The following is a 20731-nucleotide window of genomic DNA, read 5'->3' as shown; positions in this document are numbered from 1 at the left end:
ACGTTTTTTAAGTTTGATTTCTTTATTTCATACAAGTTTTTCGTACTCGAGCAAAACGTGTTTCACGTGCACATCGATCGATCCACCGTCACACAATCACTAGAAAAATTAACGTGTCCACCTACCACCACAAACCGCGTGTGTGTGTGTGTGTGCCTGAAGAGGCAGCAAGTTCAGAAGGATCACTTTCTACGCGTGGGACTTCCACTCAACACATTTCCCGCCCCTTTTCTGCGTCTTTCGGAGTTGTTTGCGTACATTTTCGTAATCGTACCATCATGTTCACGCTTGCTTCCTCTTTTCCGCGTCATCCAACACACACACATACGCAGCTAACAAATGTTTGTCGCTTTACGTTCGAAGCTATCCACCGAGGAGGAGGAGATCATTGTCGCCCTGTTCTGGATGGTGAAGCAACCTAAACCACAAATATGTGCACATTGCGTGTGTGCGCACACATATACAAAAAGGACACAAAACATGAACGTGCCATCGAAAGCGTGTTACTCCAAAGTTTTGGAGAGAGAAAAAATATTCAAAAATGGGTCGTGTTTCTCGGTTGTGTTTCGTCAAATTTTCCCTCCCCATGTTTTACACCCTCCCGCCATTGCTACTAAAACGAACTAGTTTCTAGTCATCAATATGGGCTACAACTAATCGGGATTATATGTATGTACAGAATGTGAATGATGTGAATGAATGGGTGATCATGCTTGTGCCGAACCGATTTCACAGCCACCCAGAAGCATCCAGCATGGTGGCAGGATGCTAGGTGGTCAGTTGTCTATCTAAACGCCACCCGCAAGCACGCATTATATATATCTACTAGCGCTGACTAAAGGCTAGGAAAGGAAACACTCCGATCGATCGAGCAGCAAAAAGAAAAAAAAAAAAGGAAAATAGATTCTAACTCTCGTACTACTAACAAACATCGTCGGCGATCGTCCTGAAGGACGTTTTTAAGGACGCACGAAACACACAGACACTCACACTAAAACGATCACTATCAGAACTAGTTACATACATATATACGCTTTGCTTGCTCCTTCTCCTCTTCATCCTACGAACGTCGCTCCCGATACTTAATATTCAAATGATTATACATGTCTGCCTCACTGTATTTGCATTTAGCTACATTCTACTACTAGTGCTTGCATGATGACTGTGGGTGGTATGTATGTGTGTATTTAGATGGAATTTGATTATTTTTTTCTTCACTTTTCTACTCCTACATTTTCATAAAACCTTCCTACATGTGCTAAAAAGAGCAATGTATTATTTACGTCTCTCTACCAAACGAGCGCGTACGAACGTTACGAGCAATCGGTACCCTTTACCGAAAACGACAAAAAGTTTGTCCCCAATTGGTTTCTTTTCATTTTTGAACTGCTCGTTTTACTTTTGCTTAAAATATGTTTACTGCTTTCCGGATTTTTGTTTTTGTAAACAATTGCTTTGGGAATATTTTTCTATAATTAACTTAGAAGGGGCTTGTTGATTGGCTTCAATCCTACTGACAAACTTAAAAACCCACGTTTTCCAAAGAGCTGGATTTTTAAAACAATTAAAAATTGGCTGCTGTTTAGATTAAAAATGATCAAACATCTATGTTGTAAAAAAGAGGTTTAGAAACATTCTAATAAGTTGTTCAACATTGCTATTGATGTTTGGGAAATCCTATGAAGAAAAGTGTGCAAGTTGTATGAATTAAGGAACGCTGGAAGTTGTTGGATTCAATAGTTGCTCAAATACAAAGAAAAATCCAAATAGTTGCAGTTTCACTCTTTTCTTTTAAACACGATCGTTGTAAACTTTTGCTTTATGCTCGCACTACCTTTGCTTCCAAACTGAAAAGCTTTGCTTCACAAAATCTGGAAACATGTAAACATTTGTCCTGTGGGATGTGGGTAAAGTTACGTCCAAAAGTGACAATTTTAGGTGTTCTGTGACTTGTTTTAATGTTCACTTTTCTTCCCCTCAATCGAGTAACGATTCAAATAATGTCCGTACAAATGAGTAGTTGGTTGGTTTTGTGCACACACACACACTCTCTCTCTCTATCCAAAACGTATCTTTTGCAGACTTTACAGTGGTTGTAAATTTTGCGTTTACATTAATCGCTAAAGTTTCCCATCCTCAAAACCTGTGCACATTCTATACTTCCTTTAGAGGAGCTTTGGGCCTAAAGTAAATCCCCCCCCGAGACGCGTTCATAGCAAGAAAATCAGTAGGAATGCTGGATGCAAAGGGATTAAAATAAATTAATTTGTGGAATTTGGGGAGAGGCGTTGGGGCAAATGGCGTCATTGACTGGGACAGAAAGCGGGTGGGACGTAAGATAGCGATCGTGTAGCGACTATCTTCGGCAAAACGGGAAGACCTTACAGGTTGTGCTCGATATATCGATCACTTTTGACGATCGTCGTGTGTGTTGTGTGTGTCGAGCGATCGAGCAGCTCAAACTTAAAACTAACTACACAAAGCAACTGTACAAATGTGGAAAATACACAAAACGACACAAAAGAAGTAGGTTTAAGGGAGATTAAGGAGAACCCCTGTACACGGTGTAATTTGGCCCTCTGCTTAATTGGCGAACCAACAAAACTACATACAACCAAGTGACAAACATTCCTTACAGTGTGTGTACCATTCGTGTTGGGTACCGGTAAACGGGATTGATTTATCTACTGGCCATTCCGGTTTGCCGTTGCTTTTCCATCAGCTACCGGAAGGATTGCGTTGTTGCGAGAGTGGGAAGGGAAGGGAAAGGATGGGGATGGGGTGTCATTCTAAACATGTCTACTGTCGCCGGTTGTTGGCCACACCGGTGCGCTCGCGGCTGTCCTCCCGCCCGATGCTGTTCCGGCTGCGCGGTGGCGACGTATTGTTGGTCCCGTTCGGTCCGAGGCGTGTTTTGCGCGAGCGCTTAAATTTGGCCATATCCTCCCCGAACACGTCACCCGTCCGGAGTGCCGATATGAGGTCGTCGAACTCACCCTTGTTGTTGGGATCGGCCCCGGGGACGGGCCCACCGTTCGTGCCGTTCGAGTGCTTCGACTTCAGGCCCAGCTTGCCGGCGACCGAGTTGAGCAGGCCCTCCTTGGACTTTCGCTCGATCGTGCGCTTCTTTAGCTAAAACAAGGAGCGGGCGGGAAAGAGCGGGTGTTAATTTCGGTAGGTTGGGTGCTCAATGCTTAGCACTTACCTCGGCCTCCTGCTTGGCACGCTTTTCCTCCTCCTCCTGGCGCCGCCGGAAGTTCTCATTGTCCTGCTTCGCTTCCATCAGGGCGGACAGGAAGCCGTCAAAGATGCCGAAGAACTCTTCTGGCTGCACGACGGAACCATCCTCACCAAAGAGCCGAACGGCACGATCGAACCTGGGGAATAGAGAGAAATGGGAAATGGGGTATATGTAAAGCTTTTCCCCAGCAATCTCATGCCTCGTCCGTACCTCGTCTTCATGTCCTGGAACTGGTCCTCCAGCTCGGCGAACCGGACCGAGGCCTGGGCGTGGAATTCGCGCATCACCGGCAGGAACCGGTCGCCCGGCTGGGACGCACCGCTGCTACGGTGGAACTCGATCTCGCGGTTCACCTCGGCCAGTCCGGCCCGCAGCATCGTAATGTCCTTGTCCATCTCGCCGAGTGACACCTTGGACGCTTCCTTCACGTGCGGCAGATCCTCCTCCAGCGTCAGGATGTCCTTGAACTTCTTCTCGATGATCTGCACCAGATAGTGGAGCAGCGTGGTACCCTTGGCCGCACTGGACTTGGTGTCCGCTAGCCGGTTCAGCGAGGCCAGCCGGAAGCCGGACGCATTGCCCCGGGCACCACGGTTCATGTAGTTGCCGAGCGCCAGCACGAGCTCAAGCAGCTTGCGCAGCTTGCGGGAGCGGGCGACCTCGCGGGAGGCCTCCATCACGCTGGCGATCCTTGGGGCGAGATCGTTCACGGTCACCTGGAACCGCTTCTTGTAGTGTAGGCTGCGCAACCGCTGCTCGTAGTGAGGTATCCTGGGAATCGGGGTAGGTGTGATAGATGATGAGAACATGATGGGAATAGGATTATTGGTGAGGTTGGGACTTACTTTGAGATTTCGTAGAGAAACCGGTCAGCACGTGCAAGGGAATCGATATCCTCGGAATGCTCGTCCAGCAGGGCACGCTCCTCGGCCGATGGTGTGAACTTCAGGAGTTGCTCTACCATATCGATTGGTAGCTGCTCGTTGGAGTCCATCGACAAGATTGCCCTAGAATTCGGGAATAGTCGTTAAGTGATGATCCTTTCGTGTGATATGATCGTGTGATGTTTGAATTGGACTTACTTGGAGATCTCCTCATCAGTCATCTTGAGCTTGCTGAGGAGGATGGTACAGTTCTGCGCCCGTCGTCCATCAATTACCGACAAAATCTTAGCCTTATTCTTCCCGATCAATCGAAGATCCTCGATCGAACCATCATTCTGTTCACAGACAGGAGTATAAAATACGACATTAGAGAACATGCTGATGAGGTTGAAACTAGTGATGGGATAAATGAAGTTTTCGTGGGAATCGATTCCAGATAATATATCCGGAATCAGATTCCAGAATCGATTCCGGAATCGGAATAGACTCTAAAATTGGAATTGACTCCCGAATCGGTTCCGAAATCGAAATTGGCTCCGAAATCAGAATTGCATTCGAAACGGAGTCGGTTTCGACATATCCATAAGAATAGGCGTTTGGGTCCAATGATACTACGTTTTTATAGCCGCAAAGAATCAAAATGTATTTGTAAACGATCCATTCTCATGAAGATTCCTTCGTGGGGACTGATTTCGCTTCTGAAATTTCGTATTTCAATTCAATAACTGATTCTCATTCCGGAGAACTAATCCAATTCCATTTCTGGAGTCCATCCTGATTTTGTTACCGAAGCAAATTACGACTCCAAGGTCGATTCCGATTCCGGAGCTGATTCCGATCCCGGAATCGATTCTGGAGCCGACTCCAAAATCGGATCTGGAGACAACTTCAGAATCGGCACCGGAATCAAATCGATTCCAGCTTCGGAATCGGTTCCGGAATCGATTCCGAACACGAAATCGCAATCGGGAATGTCCGATTCCGAGCACCCGCCACTAGTTGAAACTCCCACACAAATACACACACACGTACACTTACCGCAACACCGTTCTTTTGGTAGGCGGAGAACAGCTTATCGATCGACTCGAGCTCGATGCTGTTGTACCACTTGGTGTCGTCCAGCTCGCTCCACACCGTGCCCTGCAGCTTGCTGTCGGGCAGCTTGGACCAGTTGAAGCTCTTGAGCGGGTTGGCCGGCTGCGGTACGTTCTTCTTGGGCGCTTCGGGCGCCTTCGGAGCGGCCGGTGCCTGGGGCCCGCCGGCCGGCGCCACCTTCGGCAGACCGCCCGGAGCGGGCGGTGGCGGCGGTGCGGCCGGCATCATCATGGGCGGTGGCGGCGGCGGCGGCAGCTTGCAGGCGGGCGGCGGCGGAGGCGGCGGTGACGTGGCCTGCCCGTTGCAGTTCGCACCCTGCAGGCCCGCCACCTTCTGGTCGTCCGGGATGCTGCCCTCGGTGACGAGCCGCTCGAGCCGGAGCCGCTCCTGCTGCTCGCTCACGATCCGGTGCTGCAGGTCCTCGGCCCGCATCTCCGCATTGAGCGCACGCTGGACCGCCTGCGAGTGGTTGGCACTTTCCTTCTCCAGCCGCTCGCGCATGCGCGCCAGCGCCGTCTCGAGGTCTTCCTTTTCCTGCGTCCGGTGGTCCAGATCCTGCTCCTTCTTCGCCAGCCGGGCCACTATTTCCGCGTTCTCGCGCTCCAAATCCTCGGCCCGAGTGCGGGCGGCCACCAGCTCTTCCTCCTTCACCAGCAGCTTCACCACCTTGCGCACGTCGATCGCGAGCGGTGCCACGTCCGGGTCCTGCAGCTTCAGCGAGGCCGACGCCACTGAACCCGTCTCGGAGCGCTTGTCCGCGCCCGGTGCGTCCGGATCGAGACAGTCGCTGGCCGGGCGTTCCTCGTGCTGCAGCACGAGCTGCTGCACGACCCGATCAAACAACAGCCAGTGCTGCGCGTTCGGGCCCGTCGTGGGCGGCGGCAGCAACAGCATATGCTGCAGCAGCGACAGCAGATGCGGGTAGGCCGGCGAATGGCTCAGCTTGCGCCGGATCAGATCGAACATGGCCGACGCGCTCTTGGTGTCCACGTGCTCGTGGTCAAACTTGCGCGCCAGCTCCTTCTCGTCCTCGTTGCGCACCATCTCGAAGAAGTCCAGATGGCGGTTCAGCGTGTCGTTCTCGTGCTTGCGCAGCTTGTCGATGACGGGCTGGATGCCGAGCATCAGGAACTCGTACCGCAGATGGAGCCGAAACTCGAGATTCTCCTGCCCGGGGCCGTAGTTCAGCACGGCGTTGATGAAGGACATGATCGCCGTCTTGAGGTTGACATCGTCCCGGTACGCGCCGGTCGAGCGGTCGAGATCGTTCACGATGCCCTGGAAGCGGGCCCGCTCGGCCGCATACTCCTGGTAGTTGAGCATCGCGTTCAGCACCTTCTTGTGGCCGCCCGGCACGAGACAGACCGCACCGAGTATCTCCAGCGCGGCAATCTTCGTCTTGATGTTGTCCGCCGCCAGCGACCGGGCGATCGTATCGATCCCGGTCGGGTGGGCGAGCACATGGGACCGGCCGGTCGAGTTGTTCATGAGCGCCTTGATGCACCCGATCAGGCTGGTGTGCAGCGGGCTGTTCGCTACCCGTATGTCGAGCGCCTGCAGCAGCTCGAGCAGGGCCGGCAGCCCCTGCAACTCGATAAAGCGTATCACGAAGCTGTGGGCCGAGGTGCGCAGTGCCGTCTTGAGCGCATCGAACAGTGCGGTTTGCGATTCGATCTTCGGCCCGTACTCGTGCGTTGGCGACTCGTCCGGCGCGCAGGCTTTCAGCTGCACCGCCATATCCTTGAGCCGCTCGATGTAGTGTTCCGGCGACGGCGGTACGGTTTGTAGCGGGGTGCCGTTGGGCCCGCTGTCGAGGGGGCTTTTGCGCGAGCAGTAGATTTGCCACTTCTTCTGGGGCGGCAGGCTCATCATGGCCGCCTTGTTCGGTGCGGTCAGATCGAGCTCCTCGACCAGCTCGGCAAACTTGCTGTCGAGCTCGTCGATCGCCGGCATCGGCTGGGTGGGTGTGAGCGTCTGCAGGGAGAACACACCTTCCACCACACAGATTTCGGGTGGCTCGTCATCCTGTGGAGAGAAGAAGGAATAAAAGAGAGAAAAAATCAGCATTATGTCAATCTTGTGTGGCGATACTGATATGATGCGAACTTTTTTAAAGAATATAAACATAAAAATTTTCTCCACAAAATGTATTAATCTCAAAAGCAGTTCCATCCAGTGAAATTTATCACAAATACTGGATGAAAAAAAAGAAAAGAATTTTTCCAACTACACCTCCCTACACTTGTGTTTTGGACGAAACGATTAAAGCACTGGCCTACCATAATCCAGGTTGCTTTGATCAAATAATCAATATAGCACAAGTGGTCCATCATTGTTGCGAATTTAAATTGACGGTTTAATGAGTAGTGAAGTCGCTATGAAAACTATAAAATCACAATGCAAGGTTCGTCGCTTAATTAACAAATTTTTTGTTTCGAACTTCTCATTGACACTGTAAATTCTCGCCGTGCAAACTCGCACCACAAAAGACTAACTTTAGAGTTTCTTTAAACGCCAACCACCTTAACGTGAAAACCACAGCGGGTTCCGATCGTTCGATTGATTTCCCATCCAAAATCTCCGCACAATCTTTAATCCCTTTTCGATCCCCTGTAAACCGTGCAAATTAGGCAAACAATTGCACCCTGCTCAGCCCGAGCTCGATTCAATTACCCAGCCCATAATGTGTTGTTAGCCTTATTTATTAGATGCGCTGCCTTTTTCTACCATAAAGCGCGTGGCTTCTGCTGTGTATGGGCACCGAACGGATCCCGACCGCCACACCGTGATCATTTGCTCCCATTTAAACATGGTCGGGATGATTGGTATTATTCAATTTGTTCAATTTACTCCACCTACAATCCGATCCGTTGCGGTTTGCCCCTCACCTCCTTTACTCTCTTCTGCCCACTGTCTGGGGGGTAGTTTGAAGAACCAAGGAAATTGGGGCCGAAGCGAAAGAATGGATCCAGATTTGAGCAAGCAACTAAGGCCGGAAATCGGATATGGCCGGAGCGTACTCGGAAAGCATTACTGTTTTGCGTTGCTTGAGAGAGCAAAGTACGGTGCCAATGTGCTTTATGGTTGCCTTTCTTCCCGGTTGCTGTTGACCTGGAAAGAGGCAGTGGGCTGTCGGTAAAGGTCAGATCATGCGGAATGATCATGCTTTGAAATGTGATGGTGAACTGAACTGAATCTGATGACGTGAGCGTTTGGCAGCTAATGTGTTCGTTTAGGAAAGGAAATAGTCCATTTTTGGAGGGGGGGGGGGCGGGGGATAGTAACCGGCAGAGGAAACATTAGGCCGCAGATTATGATTGATTAGGTACCGTGTGCCCAACATTCGATGGGCTGCCGTTTGATGCGCAGAGTTTTGGGATTAAACCGATCGGCAGTGGCTATTTGGAATGTCGGGCAAAGGTCTGGCAACAAAACCGGTGGTAAAAATCGGTATCACTGGAGCAACGCTACTACTATCAACATCGTCCGAAGGTCAGCAGGCGTGAGAAGCATCCCCCTACCAGCATAAGTAAAAGAAGCACTTTACTATAATAACTAAGCGCGGTAGCAGATTTCTTGCAAATATTCCGTTTCATTTCCCACGCAAACTGAGCCTGAGCTTGTGATCTTGTTTCGAGCAATGGCTGATTTTGCAAGATAAACTTCCCATCTGAATTGATTTTAAAGCGCTCTGTGCAGTTTGATAAGTTTGGGACCGGGTCTGGGACCGTCATTGACACCGATTTTGGGGAAGGCAAAAAAAAGTGAAAGATTGCTTGTTAAAATCTACCACAGCCGGCAGCGAGCGGGTAGTAACAGCTGTCTGGCATGCTGGCCCCGTAGCGATTGCTTGTGCTTTGGTGATAAAGCTGTACGATTTTTCTTTGACTCTATGTTGATAGCGATGGTGTGAACAAATTTTTACACGTACTTAATGGTAGCATACTTAATGGTGTACTTTCAAGGTTTATTGGGCAGGGAATGACACTCATTTAATGATGTTTTGTTCAGAGTATTTGGTACTTGCTCTGTTCAGAAAATGGAATGCCTTTTTATCAATGTGTCATTTTGTTTGTCGAACGGTGAAAAGACATTTTATAATTTAAATAAGCGTTTTTACGATTTCGGCCGTATTTTCTTGTGAAAAGATATGTATTAAACTTAATAACGCGTTTGATTCCGGTTCATTTCAACAGTTAGTTCAATAATATTATATAGATAGAAGCTCTTATCCAAGTCTTACCTGCAACTTTGTCATAAATTAATAGAATGTCGATCTGATCTTCATGTAAAAAGATTATGTTTCGTGTTGATCAATAACCACTACCAGTCCATATCTCACTCCATCACTGAGAGGTGTAATAAAACGCACATAAATTAGTCTGAGCTACTACACATAACATCCGTAAAACGATGATCACTGTGCTTTACTTATCCCTTCTCCTTTCTATAGAGTTCCCTCGCACCCATTAGCTTTTATCATACGATCATGCGCATTCTGCATCTGATCGTATTGGGCAGCAGAGAAATAAACTCTACTGTACACGATAAATTATGTCACCCTCAGTGCTCTGCAAAGGAAACACACATCGATTCGTAAATGCAAAACCGCTCCTGCTCGTACGGCTGCACTCTCCCAGGAATAACATTACCATTAACACCGTGTCGTTTTCTTCTTCTTCTTCTTAATGCGTCTGCATGCTAATGCACGATCGATCGGACACATTAAAGCCACTGCTCATAATCAATCGTCCTGCCCGGTGCGCGCAATCCGGTTTTGCGCCGCTCGTTACCGAAGCCCAATTACACAATGCCGCGTTTGATGCTGCCGATGCCAGGCACGGTGAAGGACTCAACACCGCCGAAGGTAGTTGGCGCGTACTTCACTGTGCGAAACAATCGCGATAAAAGGCCCATAAGGTAAGGAGGACAACAAAAAAAAAACAAAATCAAAACCTTGAAAAATTACCTCCACCCCCCCGCAGCATATTAACACCTTTGGCGGCTAAATTATGGCAGGATGGGTTTTCCTTATTGTGCTCTCGTGCCATTACCGGGCGGCTCGAATATGCATTGCAAAGTATAAATGCTCGTCAAAATATTGCTCCGTCGAGCGTAACGCTATTTCAGCCTAAGAGCCGACGAGATGGACCGACGAGTGCTCAGACCGTGACTCTGAATGTCAGTGTCAAAGACGCACGACGCACCGAAGGACGAACAGAGTACGGTGGGGGAGTGCGTTGGGGTCCGGCGAGCATCTGTCCGGAGGATGTGCACGTATCAATGGGTTCAGGGTTGGCCTTTCTTCTTCTATCTCTCCTTGGGACCGTGGGGAGACTCGCGGAGATCAATTTCGCCAATTATGGAAGTTTATGAGACCTTTTATGAGTGATGCTTCTGCTGCTGGGGGCGTAATTTGCGTACCGTATGCAAACGAACAGAGGAGCAATAACAAAAAAAAAATCAGTCTGTTGATCTTGGCATACTTTTTGGTGGTGCTTCCTTACTGGGAAAAAGGCAATTGCTCAATAAATTGCTTTTTTGTAATTTCGTAAAAAGAACGTCTAGATTGGCAGGGCAAGAGAGTGATTGTGGAAACGATCAACCAAGGATAGTGGGAAGAAGGAAATGGTAAACATTTAAACTCATTGCTTCATCAAGTGACATCCTGCACTTCCTTCGGATTAATGATAAAATCATCTGTTTCCATAAAAGTATTTCTGACGACTGTTTATTGTTCGTAGCCCATATTGTGATTGATAGCAATTAACATTCACAAAAGTGTCCTTCTCTCGGCGTTCGAGTTGAATGTTTCCATTCCAAACCGTTATGGTTTAATCAAATTGCAATCGATGGTGTCCGCTCTGTACGGACGTGTGCAGGGATTTGTACTGCGAATTTCAGACGACAATTATTGTTACACTTTTTTGCGATAAAATACAATGAACTCAATCGATGGGGAGATGTGCTTTTCTCTCTCTTAGGATATCTATTGCGCTCACTCACTAAATCATGCTTTTATTTTATGATCTTCAGTTAATGTCGCACTAGCTCTAACAGCGCTCGTTATATCATGCTTCTGGTGGTACTTGGCGTAGCTGCTCCGGATATGGTCATCGTACATGGGTGCCATTTAATTACCAATAAACACTCATTTATCTTAGACGCCCGAGTGTCGTACTCATGACCATGGCATGGGAAAGTACGTTGGATGTGTTTTTATTGGAAAGGTTCGCAAAACATAGGGATGGCCAGTTCCTTTATGACGCTAAATCATGTGCCAGTTAGTCAACGATCAAAAATGTTATAATAAATCATGGTCGACTGGAGCAGTATCGACCGTGGAGAAGGGTTCGTTCGCTTCCCTTAGGTATCGATCGTGGTAGCATTAATTGAAATGCATTCAATACGGGAAGTAAACTCTTTCCTCAAGGATTCGAGCGAGAGAGCGGAAGAGAGAGAACACGCGCGACACGGATTGAAAGGGCTTCGGTTACTCACTCGCGACACTATGATTGCGGGCATCTGTGGTAGCGAGGCTACCACCGACCACGACCGCAGGGGCACGCACGATCGATAGCCGGTGCATATCGCGCACATATTCGATATCATGATAAATTGCTTCTATCGATCGTTCGCCGCATGCTCTTGATATAATCAATCGGTTGAAAGGGTTGAACCCGACAGCGATCGTGGCTTGGGAAGCCCGCCATGTACCACCGGTAACAGCAGTTCTGTTTTTGAAATTTTATTCCAATACTTCCCCTCTCCATCAGCGTGACAGCGCACCGTGCTCCGCTCCACAGAAAACGCGGAAGTATTTGAAATTCTCGTCCACCGTTTGCAGCGCGTTTGCATCCTGCCCGGATCTGTAACGGTGCGGTGCGCGTGCGGCTCACACACACGTGTTGATAAATGATCGCCACACCGAATCGACAGGTCGGTGGCCGTCGCACGCAGTATCTACTGGTGGTGGCCGCTGGCGACGCTTCGTCGTCGTCATCGTCGTCGCGGCAAATCCGGAACCGATCGATCGAATTTAAGGCGCTCTTTGGTGTGGCTGCTGTACGTATATTGTAGGTTATTGGTAAGCTTAAACCTCTCGCGCCCCAGGAGTTCTTTCACGCTGGCGGCAGCGTTGCTTTCCATCGGGAGGAATGAATCGAACGCACATGCGCTCGTGCGAAGCGGGAAAGCACAAGGCGCGAAACGTTTTATTCAACACCGGGACCGGTGATTTAACCCATCGGCTTTGGGAGCGGCGAGGTGACGTTGCGGCTGTGATCAGTGGTTTGTGGGTAACATTATCGTTAGTGAATGACGGTAGTTTAATCGAATTAGATCCAATATCGTAGGCAACGAAGAGAGACCGCATTAAAACACGATGTTTCGTAACAGATTTTCAATGGTTTTTCGATGGAAAAAAACAGGGTTAGGGAGGATTTGGGTATGGCTTCAAACCAACGGAAAAGCTTTTTGTCAATTTTAAACAAAAGACTTTCGTACAAGCGACGAACCTTCAAAGGGACGTGATTTTGTAATACATCTTTGAACATGTTAAAACTGAGATTAAAATCATAAGCTTGCATTGTTTCCGGATGGAGCACATAGTTAAAGGTACCAAGAAACAATTGCGAAGTGTGCTTGGGCTAGACATAAAGTATTGAGGAGTAGATCAAGCTCTGCCTAACCATGACAGAACAAAAACGCTATGTGTAAGCGACACACTTTCACTACATAGACTAATCATAGCACATTTCTTAAGTATGATAGTATGTAGATCAGTATCTTATTTTAGTATAGTTTTAGAGAGTGCTGCACTATGTTTTCTTATCTTAAATCTTACAAAAACAACTTTGAGCCTGTTTAAGCTAAGCCTTACATACAGCAAAACAAAAGATTTCTTGTAAGCAACGAACCCTCAAACGTGTTCAATTTTGCTATTGGTTTTTACCAGACGAAACTCTTACGCTCAATAACTTTCCTTTGTGCGAGGATCGTGTACCATTAAAAAACAAATATTTCATTCGATTGAAGTGCAGTGACTAGTACAAGATCGATTAATGCGATCGACAATAGAAACACAAACCTAGCGGCAGCACAGCTACAAACTCTTTGCTCTTTTACACTGCAGTGTAGCAGTGGCCACAAAGGATCTTTCTTTATTATTACCCTTCTGTGTTGTTGAGTTTTTTGTCCTTAACCAAGAAACAGGTTACACATAGCGTATGTGACCCGTATGCAACCGGTGCTTACCTGCAGGCAGCCGCACCAGCCCCGGCGGCCCCGGAACGCTGGCATCTTCTTGTGCGCCTTGTAGTGTTTGTGCAGATTCGTCTGGTGGTAGTGCTGCTGGGCGGTCGGCTGTACGGTGACGGCCGTACCGTTGGCCGGGACGACGGTGTGTAGCGACCCCGGCACCGTCGTCGGCTGATAGAAGGCGTCGGCCGTGGCGGTGATGTTGCTGCTGTAGTTACCGGATGTGCCCTCCGGCGTGGTGGTGCTGCCGCCGCTGTTTGTGACCGCCTCCTTGCATATGTGGGGCAGACTCCAGCTGCCGAGATCGGGCAGCCGCGTCCGCAACGTGGCCAAATTGATCGGGCACGTCGGGATACCCTGGAAGATAGAAAAGAGAGAGAGGGTGTCGTATGTTTAGTAAGGATCGTTTTGAAAAGGTTTTTTTGTTGAATTTTTTGTAAAAAACAATTAATGAAAGTATTATAAGTGGATGTCCATCGAGTTATACATGACACTTTGGTGGCCCAATTAAGGCAAAACAATTGACAAATGTGTTTACATAATTTTGAAGTACTGTTTTTTGCTGCTGCAACCATTCAACGCCGTTTAGGAAACTATCCTCGTCTCCACAGATCTCCGACGGCTTCCCTTCAAATTATGCCAACATTTGTGTGACGGTTGAGAGTGTAAAAAAGCGTTTTTGTTGTTGTTGTGTCTGGCTAATGCTTATAAACATTCACAACCACACAAATGTACGGCAAATCCGGCACATCCGTTTGGTCGGGTTCGTTCGGATTCCGGTGGGAGAAAAGACATTATTGACCGCACCGGGGCCGGAGCCGCGAGGAGGAGGAGCGTGCACGGCGAGGGTGCATCGTGCGAATATTGGCCCCCGTCTGCCCGCGGTCAAATGGCCCATTAATTATGTGCTTGCTTACGCAGCCCGGCCCAAGCCCATGTCCCCTTGAGGGGGGGTCTTACGCATCGCGCTCTTGAGGGACGCGCGGTTTGATCTCTGACTTTGAGAAGTGTGTAGTTTTTGGTGTGTTATTGTTGTTGCTGCCCGTTGCCCGTATTTTTATCAAAAAAAAAAAAAACTTTCCAGCCTCTTCGCATTCGCCCTCACACCCTCACTTTCCATAACTTATGAACTTTCTTTCTTCCTTGTTTTTTTCTTTTTTCGTTCGATGGGTTACCGCGATCGTTCATTTCCAAAGCGGCCGAAAGCGCGCTGCGATTGGTGGTTGACCACTTTCGCTGCTCAAAATCAATCGTTTGACAGTAATTTGAATGATGCAACACAGATGCGGAATGGGGAATCGTGGGGTCGGTAATGTGATCGCAAAAATTGATGTGAAAAATGACATATACACATATATGTGTGTGTGTGTGTGTGTTTGGAATGAGGCATGGAATTGACAGGGTTGTCACTGTGTACCATTTTTTTTTCGCGCATTTTCTCTCCCGAGCGCCCCGGCGAATCTTAACGGTTGACCCCAGATTCGCTGTGCCGCTGAACTCACAGCACAACAAAACCTGTCGCGTAACGGCTTTGTTATGTGTGTGTGTGCTTTTCCCCCCTCGTCTACACGTTTACGATCGCACCCTTAAGAAAGCACTGGTGCGCCTCCCGCAAAGAAAGTGGCTCATTGTTGCGCGCTTGTCGTTTGGGTTGGGAATTGCTGGTGATGCTGGAGGAGCCCATTTTTCGTCGTTGGATCGGGGAACTCTTCCTTCTCTTTGCATTGTGACATGTGGTAAAGAAGATGGAGTAACTTTTTCATCTGTCGAAGATCATCGATGAGTCAGCACACATACAAATGCGTGCACACGGTTCGGGAACATTTCAGCATTGTTTTCTATTTTCGATGAATTTCTCCGCTTGACGGGAAGGAACACTGTGGCGTGTGGCAAAGGTTGTGGGTTTGTGTCGCGTAAGCATTTTTTCTTCTTCTCTCGTTCCTTTTTGCGCCTCCCGTACGAATTACGAACATATATGTGCGCGCCCTTTTACGATCGGGGGCCTTGTCTTTCTGTTTGTTTGTGAAGTGTGATGTAACAGTGCTAAATGTGTGCTTCGGTAAAATCAAAGTAGGTTGAAGGGAAGGAAACGGCAAAAAAAAGCGTCAACAATCGGTTGGAATGCGAATAATTACTTCAGGAGACTTGTGGGTACAATCAACGGTTAGATTAAGATATACGAACTGACTGTTGATTTTATGAGCAAAAAATCGTTTTAAGAATGTACGAAACATTTGCCTTGTCAGGTCACATTAACGAAAGTATCAAACAATTAAGTTAAAATTATTGTTGAGCTTCTTAAGACCTACTAAGCCATACGTTTATGCTCACAGTTAGTATTGGACTATCGAAATTTGCCTGGTATTTCGTTCCGCCTTAGATATGCTTTTGAAAATACAGGTAAGGACAGTATGATGATTGATGACGATTGATGAATTTTGTAATTTATTTTTTGGGTTGTCTTTTTAATACATTAAAAAATGACATATCCGTGTAACCATGTACCAGCACTTCATCTAAACATTTCATTCTCTTTAATACGCCAAACACCCATACACCCGTTTATGTGCATTATCATCGCCTCGTTTAGCAGTAGCAACATGGAAACCCACCTGTCAGGCCGGTAAATTGAACATAGCTTCCCTAATTGGCTGCACTCATTACTTCCCCGTTCGCACATTGTTTCGGCCCGCTCGCAACAATGTCCGACACGTTAACACCGATCGACAGCCAAACCTTCACCGAAGCTATTTTGCATCTAAAGCTTTCGCGATCTCACCCAGAGATCACCCCCTGCGGGCACTACACAAACGCTTACCGCTTAAAATCATAAAACGTGTGACGTGTGCTGTTTTGCCACAAAATCAGAGCACCGCGCGCTGATGACTGAATAAGGAAACCATTAGCGTGCAAGCAACGAGTCTGCGATCGGTGGCGGGCGATTAGGGCTGGCAAAGATTAGTGGTGTGCCCCGTCTGGAGTGGGAAGTCAACAAGAGCATTACGCTACTGCGCTAGGTGGTTACCTACTGCGGGTGCAGAATGCATCATTAATCATGCCACTAAACATGCCATCGGTAGCGTCCCACCGTAAGCACAAACACGTTGGCAAGCACGGAAAGGGGACTACAGTGGAGGCTGTGACTCGCGCATCGAAAAGCAAGATCGCACACCGGTTGTCCTTTGTGAAGGATGTGTGTACCCCGTGACGCGGTTGTGGCGCACCTCTGCGTAAATCCTTCAATTCAGCCTCAACTCTCGGGGTATTGGTTGTTAGAGAGACGTCTCCATCAACTCGCTGGTACGGATGGCCACTCACCATTGACCTTCGACCGCACGAAGTGCCCGGTGCGGAACTTTCCTCGCGTGCAACATGACCCTTCACGTGACGTGTAGGAATGCACGAGCTGGTGCAATGCATTGGTGTGGTAGACAGACAGTTTGTCACCCGCTAAAGGGCACTCAGGTGCATGCTGTTGACCCGGTTGCCTATATAAATACAGGGTGACGATGGAGGGGGAGGGAGCAAGCGTGTTCTGCAAACAATCGCCAAACCGGGCACGCTCTGCCCGCTTGATTGGGGAAAGTGTGGAAAAGTAAACCCTATGCCCGCTCGATGGTTGTGGTTCCGGTGTAATGGAACCGTTGGCTGCACACCTGACCTGTGCACAATGTCGTGGTGTACGAGTGACCGCGGACACTATTTTCTGCCCGCTGCAGGTTTCTGATCTGACTATGGGGGCTTAGGAAAGTTGCCGGCCGTGTAAACATGGCAGCTGGAGGCAGGGTGTTCGTAGGGTAATTGTATGGGTTGGAGTTTATTTGGCTACCGTTATCTCCCGACCGTCCGGGAAAGGCAAACAACAACAATCTGGGATGCGGTATATTATTGTGTGCTGCATGAACGTGAGGGAGATCTGTTTGACAAACAAGTTCAAGTTCTCGCCATTGGAAGATATCATTAAGATAATGGCGATGTAGTAATGTGGAATGTGATGTGGGTTGAGAGTAAAGATAAAGGTAGGGAACAGACGTTATAAAAAAGCATCACATGCACCAGAGTTGTTTGATGATAGCTGGTAAGAAGATCACCTTTGTTCGTCTATTACTAGGTTGGTTTAAATAAAACTGTTCCCTATGGGAGAACAACATTTGCTGATGGTTTGACGAAACGTCATTAACACGACATGTAGGTACATGCATTTGTTTAGTGTGAAAGGAAATGCAACAAAGATATTTAAACGGATCGTGATCAGTTTGTGTAGTTTAAAAAATATTGATTTAAATTGTTTTAAAATGAGGAAATTTAGATGTTTTATGAGGAGTTTGGATTAATTTCATTAATTACTTTTTAATCGGCCTGTAAGAATTTTTAATTTCTAGATCTAAGAATTAAGGTTCTTAGAGTTCTTATACTCTTAGATTTGAAGTCCATTTCCATGCGTACAACATGGCCAGCCCACCGAAACCTGGCGAGCTTGATACACTGCACGACAGTGAGGTCGCCGTACATCTCGTATAGCTCGTCATTATAGCGGCTCCTCCATTGTCCTTCCACACATATAGGGCCAAGAATGCTTCAGAGCATCTTCCTCTCGAACGCGACTCCGGACGAGATCCTATTCGTCAGATTCGGACATTTGGAAGTCTCAGAGGCGTATGTGAGTACCGGTACTATATAGGTGCTATCTCGGTTGACCCGAGATAAGTGAATTCTGGAACAACTTTAAAAGTGAGTTAACCTATTGGTATTATTACTTTTATTATTATTATTATTATTATTATTATTATTGGTGCTATTATCGGTAAGGCTGCTGATTTAATCAGTTTGGTCTTTGCCTCGTTTATCTGCATTCCGAGGTTACATGCCGTCTGCTCGTTCCTTTGGTAGGCTTCTGCTGCATAGAAGCGCCGCATACCAATGATGTCTATATCATCAGCGTATGCCAGGATCTGGGTTGACTTATAGAAGATGGTTCTCGAAGTCTCCACTCTCGCGTCCTGGATGGCCCACTCTAGCGTAGACCTTCGGTGGTTGCAAAAGGTTCTGAGAGTGTCATAGCCATTCTAACTAGCCTTATCAGTTGGACCCGGGTTTCAAAAGAGCTCATTGCATATTTTAGTTTTGCCCTGGCTATGCTATCATATATGGATTTGAAGTCAATGAAGAGATGGTATGTGTCTTGCATTAAAAACTTCAAAACTTCATATGAAAACGGTCTAAACATAATAGCTTGTTCTCATAATGCTTGTTCTTCTAAAAGTGAACCAGAAAGATCTTATTGAGAGTTTCTTCTTCAAGCATAATTGGTATGAACAATCATTTCATCCTATTCATACTTAAGTAAGACGACACATCGACATTTCATGTATGAAGTCATTCGAAAAATCTAATAAAACTTATAATATGGAAAGTATAGTTTTTCACGATAAAGTCATTAAATCGCAAACAAATCTTACTTGTTTGCTGAACTGTCTGTGTGTTTCAGTCGTTAGTATACGCTTTGTTTTTTGGTAATCCCATTAATGCCAACCTGTTTGTGTTGTTTGCACACAAATAATAATTCATATCGTATATCCATCTCCAGCCGCTAACATATCTTCACATCTTAGATTGCAACTTTCACTACCTGTCCTGAAAAGGGGTTTGGGACCTCCGGTTACACTCGATCCTGAGCTCAATCCCGCAGACCTATGATTAAAACCAATAAATTCAATCAAGCCACACCACACAAATCCCGCCCGTACACTGTCCGACTATCTATCCGACTGCCTCTCATGCAGACCATCGGTTGAAGTTCACCGCTTTTGGGTGGTACGCTGTAAATCAGCGGAACCTAACCGGCCGGCTGACCTCACCGGCCACCAACCACAGACGACGATGCGCGTATGCTGATGAGGTAATGGGGCTCCGCGCACTTCTAACGCGCACTTGCTGTGCGGCACTGGATTGCTAACTTCCCCTACAATCCTTATACGGAGGTGACCCGTTGCGTTGGGAGCTGGCAGCATATGCGCCTTCGATTCCAAAACCACTAACAAATTGAGCCACTCCCCATTCGATGAGTGTGCGATTTTTAAAAATTAGCACTTTCCATTTCACTGTCCGCGGGGGCCACGCACGCACGTTGGAGGTTGTTTGCGGAAAAGGGTGTTGGGGGTCGTGTTGCTGTTGTTGTTGTTTTTTTGTTTAATGCAAAGGGCGTTCTGTGCAGCAACCTGTCCGAAAGCGAAAGTGGTTACGGATTGGGGGGTATGTGCTGATCGGCGGCAGCTGCTGCTGTACCGGCGGTGTCTGTATTGATTTAACCTTTCTTACCAGCCCATAGAAAGTGTTGCGATCAGGTGTGGGTGATTGGAAAAAGAGCAAACAGTACAATCATATTGTACACTCAATTTCGTTGGATGACGTTCTTGTTGACCTTTGCTTTTTTGTGTTATTATTCTGCGAGGTAATTTCCGTCAACGCGCCAACCCGGGTGTGAGATACATGTCAGGATAATTGATACGAAGGTGAGCGAAAGGAAATGTTGTTTTTTTGGGAACATTGCAAATGAAGGTAAAGTGTGAGAAAGTTTCACCGAAAATTATGGAACCATTCGGCTCTCTGTGTTGCTGCCTGCGGCAACCTTGGCCGTGAATGGTGGGGAAGGTGATGTGTTGCGATCGCTGCGAGCTGCCATCTCGTGCGTGAAGGAAGCGACACCGATAGACAGCATAGCAATAACTGCAATTGTGTCAGCATAATGCACAAGGATGAGGAGTTGGTTCGATCGGGTACAGTAATTAGTTTCTTTCTTGTAGGATAATTTGTGCAGCAGTTGTGTGTCCTTGCGTTTGTGGTGAAAATAATTACTTTCATTATGGTAAGTAATTACAGCATGATTGGAATAATTTCACTCTGGAGTTAAAGTTGAACTCGAGCCCAATAAAACATTGTTGTTAGTTTATGTTTTTACAACAGCTCGCATTTCATTGTTAGTGTCCGTTACAAAGCGAACCATAAATATTGGAAAAGCAAATTAAATTAAATGTTTGCGCCAAGTATTGCTCTCGCTGCACGGTAATTCATTTCATCACGGTCTGCTATAAATACTGCTGACTCTTGCAGGGCTAACAGGAAGCAATTTTGGTACGATCGCTTCGAAACGAAACCTTCCAAGCACTTGCCAATATATATATAGCGCATGAGCAAGAGGGTGGTACGCGTAAATGGTTTGAATCGCGTGGTATGTACCGAGCGACCGGACCTC

General features: G+C 47.3%; 1 protein-coding gene across 5 annotated transcripts in view; it reads right to left on the bottom strand.

Moving 5' to 3' along the window:
* Positions 1-3: 3 nt before the first annotated feature.
* The window catches only part of LOC1269191 (disheveled-associated activator of morphogenesis 1), a 57895-nt gene continuing 37167 nt past the window's right edge, over positions 4-20731 (bottom strand). For 3 of the 5 annotated variants that reach the window (XM_061641033.1, XM_061641032.1, XM_061641034.1), the window contains exons 3-9: positions 13477-13836; positions 5158-7245; positions 4324-4460; positions 4087-4248; positions 3452-4012; positions 3206-3377; positions 4-3132 (exon numbers count right to left, since the gene is read on the bottom strand). In XM_061641033.1, the coding sequence (XP_061497017.1) occupies positions 2800-3132; positions 3206-3377; positions 3452-4012; positions 4087-4248; positions 4324-4460; positions 5158-7245; positions 13477-13836 (3813 nt within the window). In that variant the 3' untranslated portion in view covers positions 4-2799. Of the gene's footprint in view, positions 3133-3205; positions 3378-3451; positions 4013-4086; positions 4249-4323; positions 4461-5157; positions 7246-7326; positions 7464-13476; positions 13837-20731 lie in introns of those variants that run through there. The other 2 variants (XM_061641035.1, XM_307797.6) reach the window with 2 other exon arrangements.

This window comes from Anopheles gambiae, chromosome 2 (genome assembly GCF_943734735.2).
Source record: "Anopheles gambiae chromosome 2, idAnoGambNW_F1_1, whole genome shotgun sequence".
In the NCBI taxonomy this organism is placed as follows: Eukaryota; Metazoa; Arthropoda; class Insecta; order Diptera; family Culicidae; genus Anopheles; species Anopheles gambiae.
This window is presented reverse-complemented; position numbering and strand designations above follow the sequence as displayed.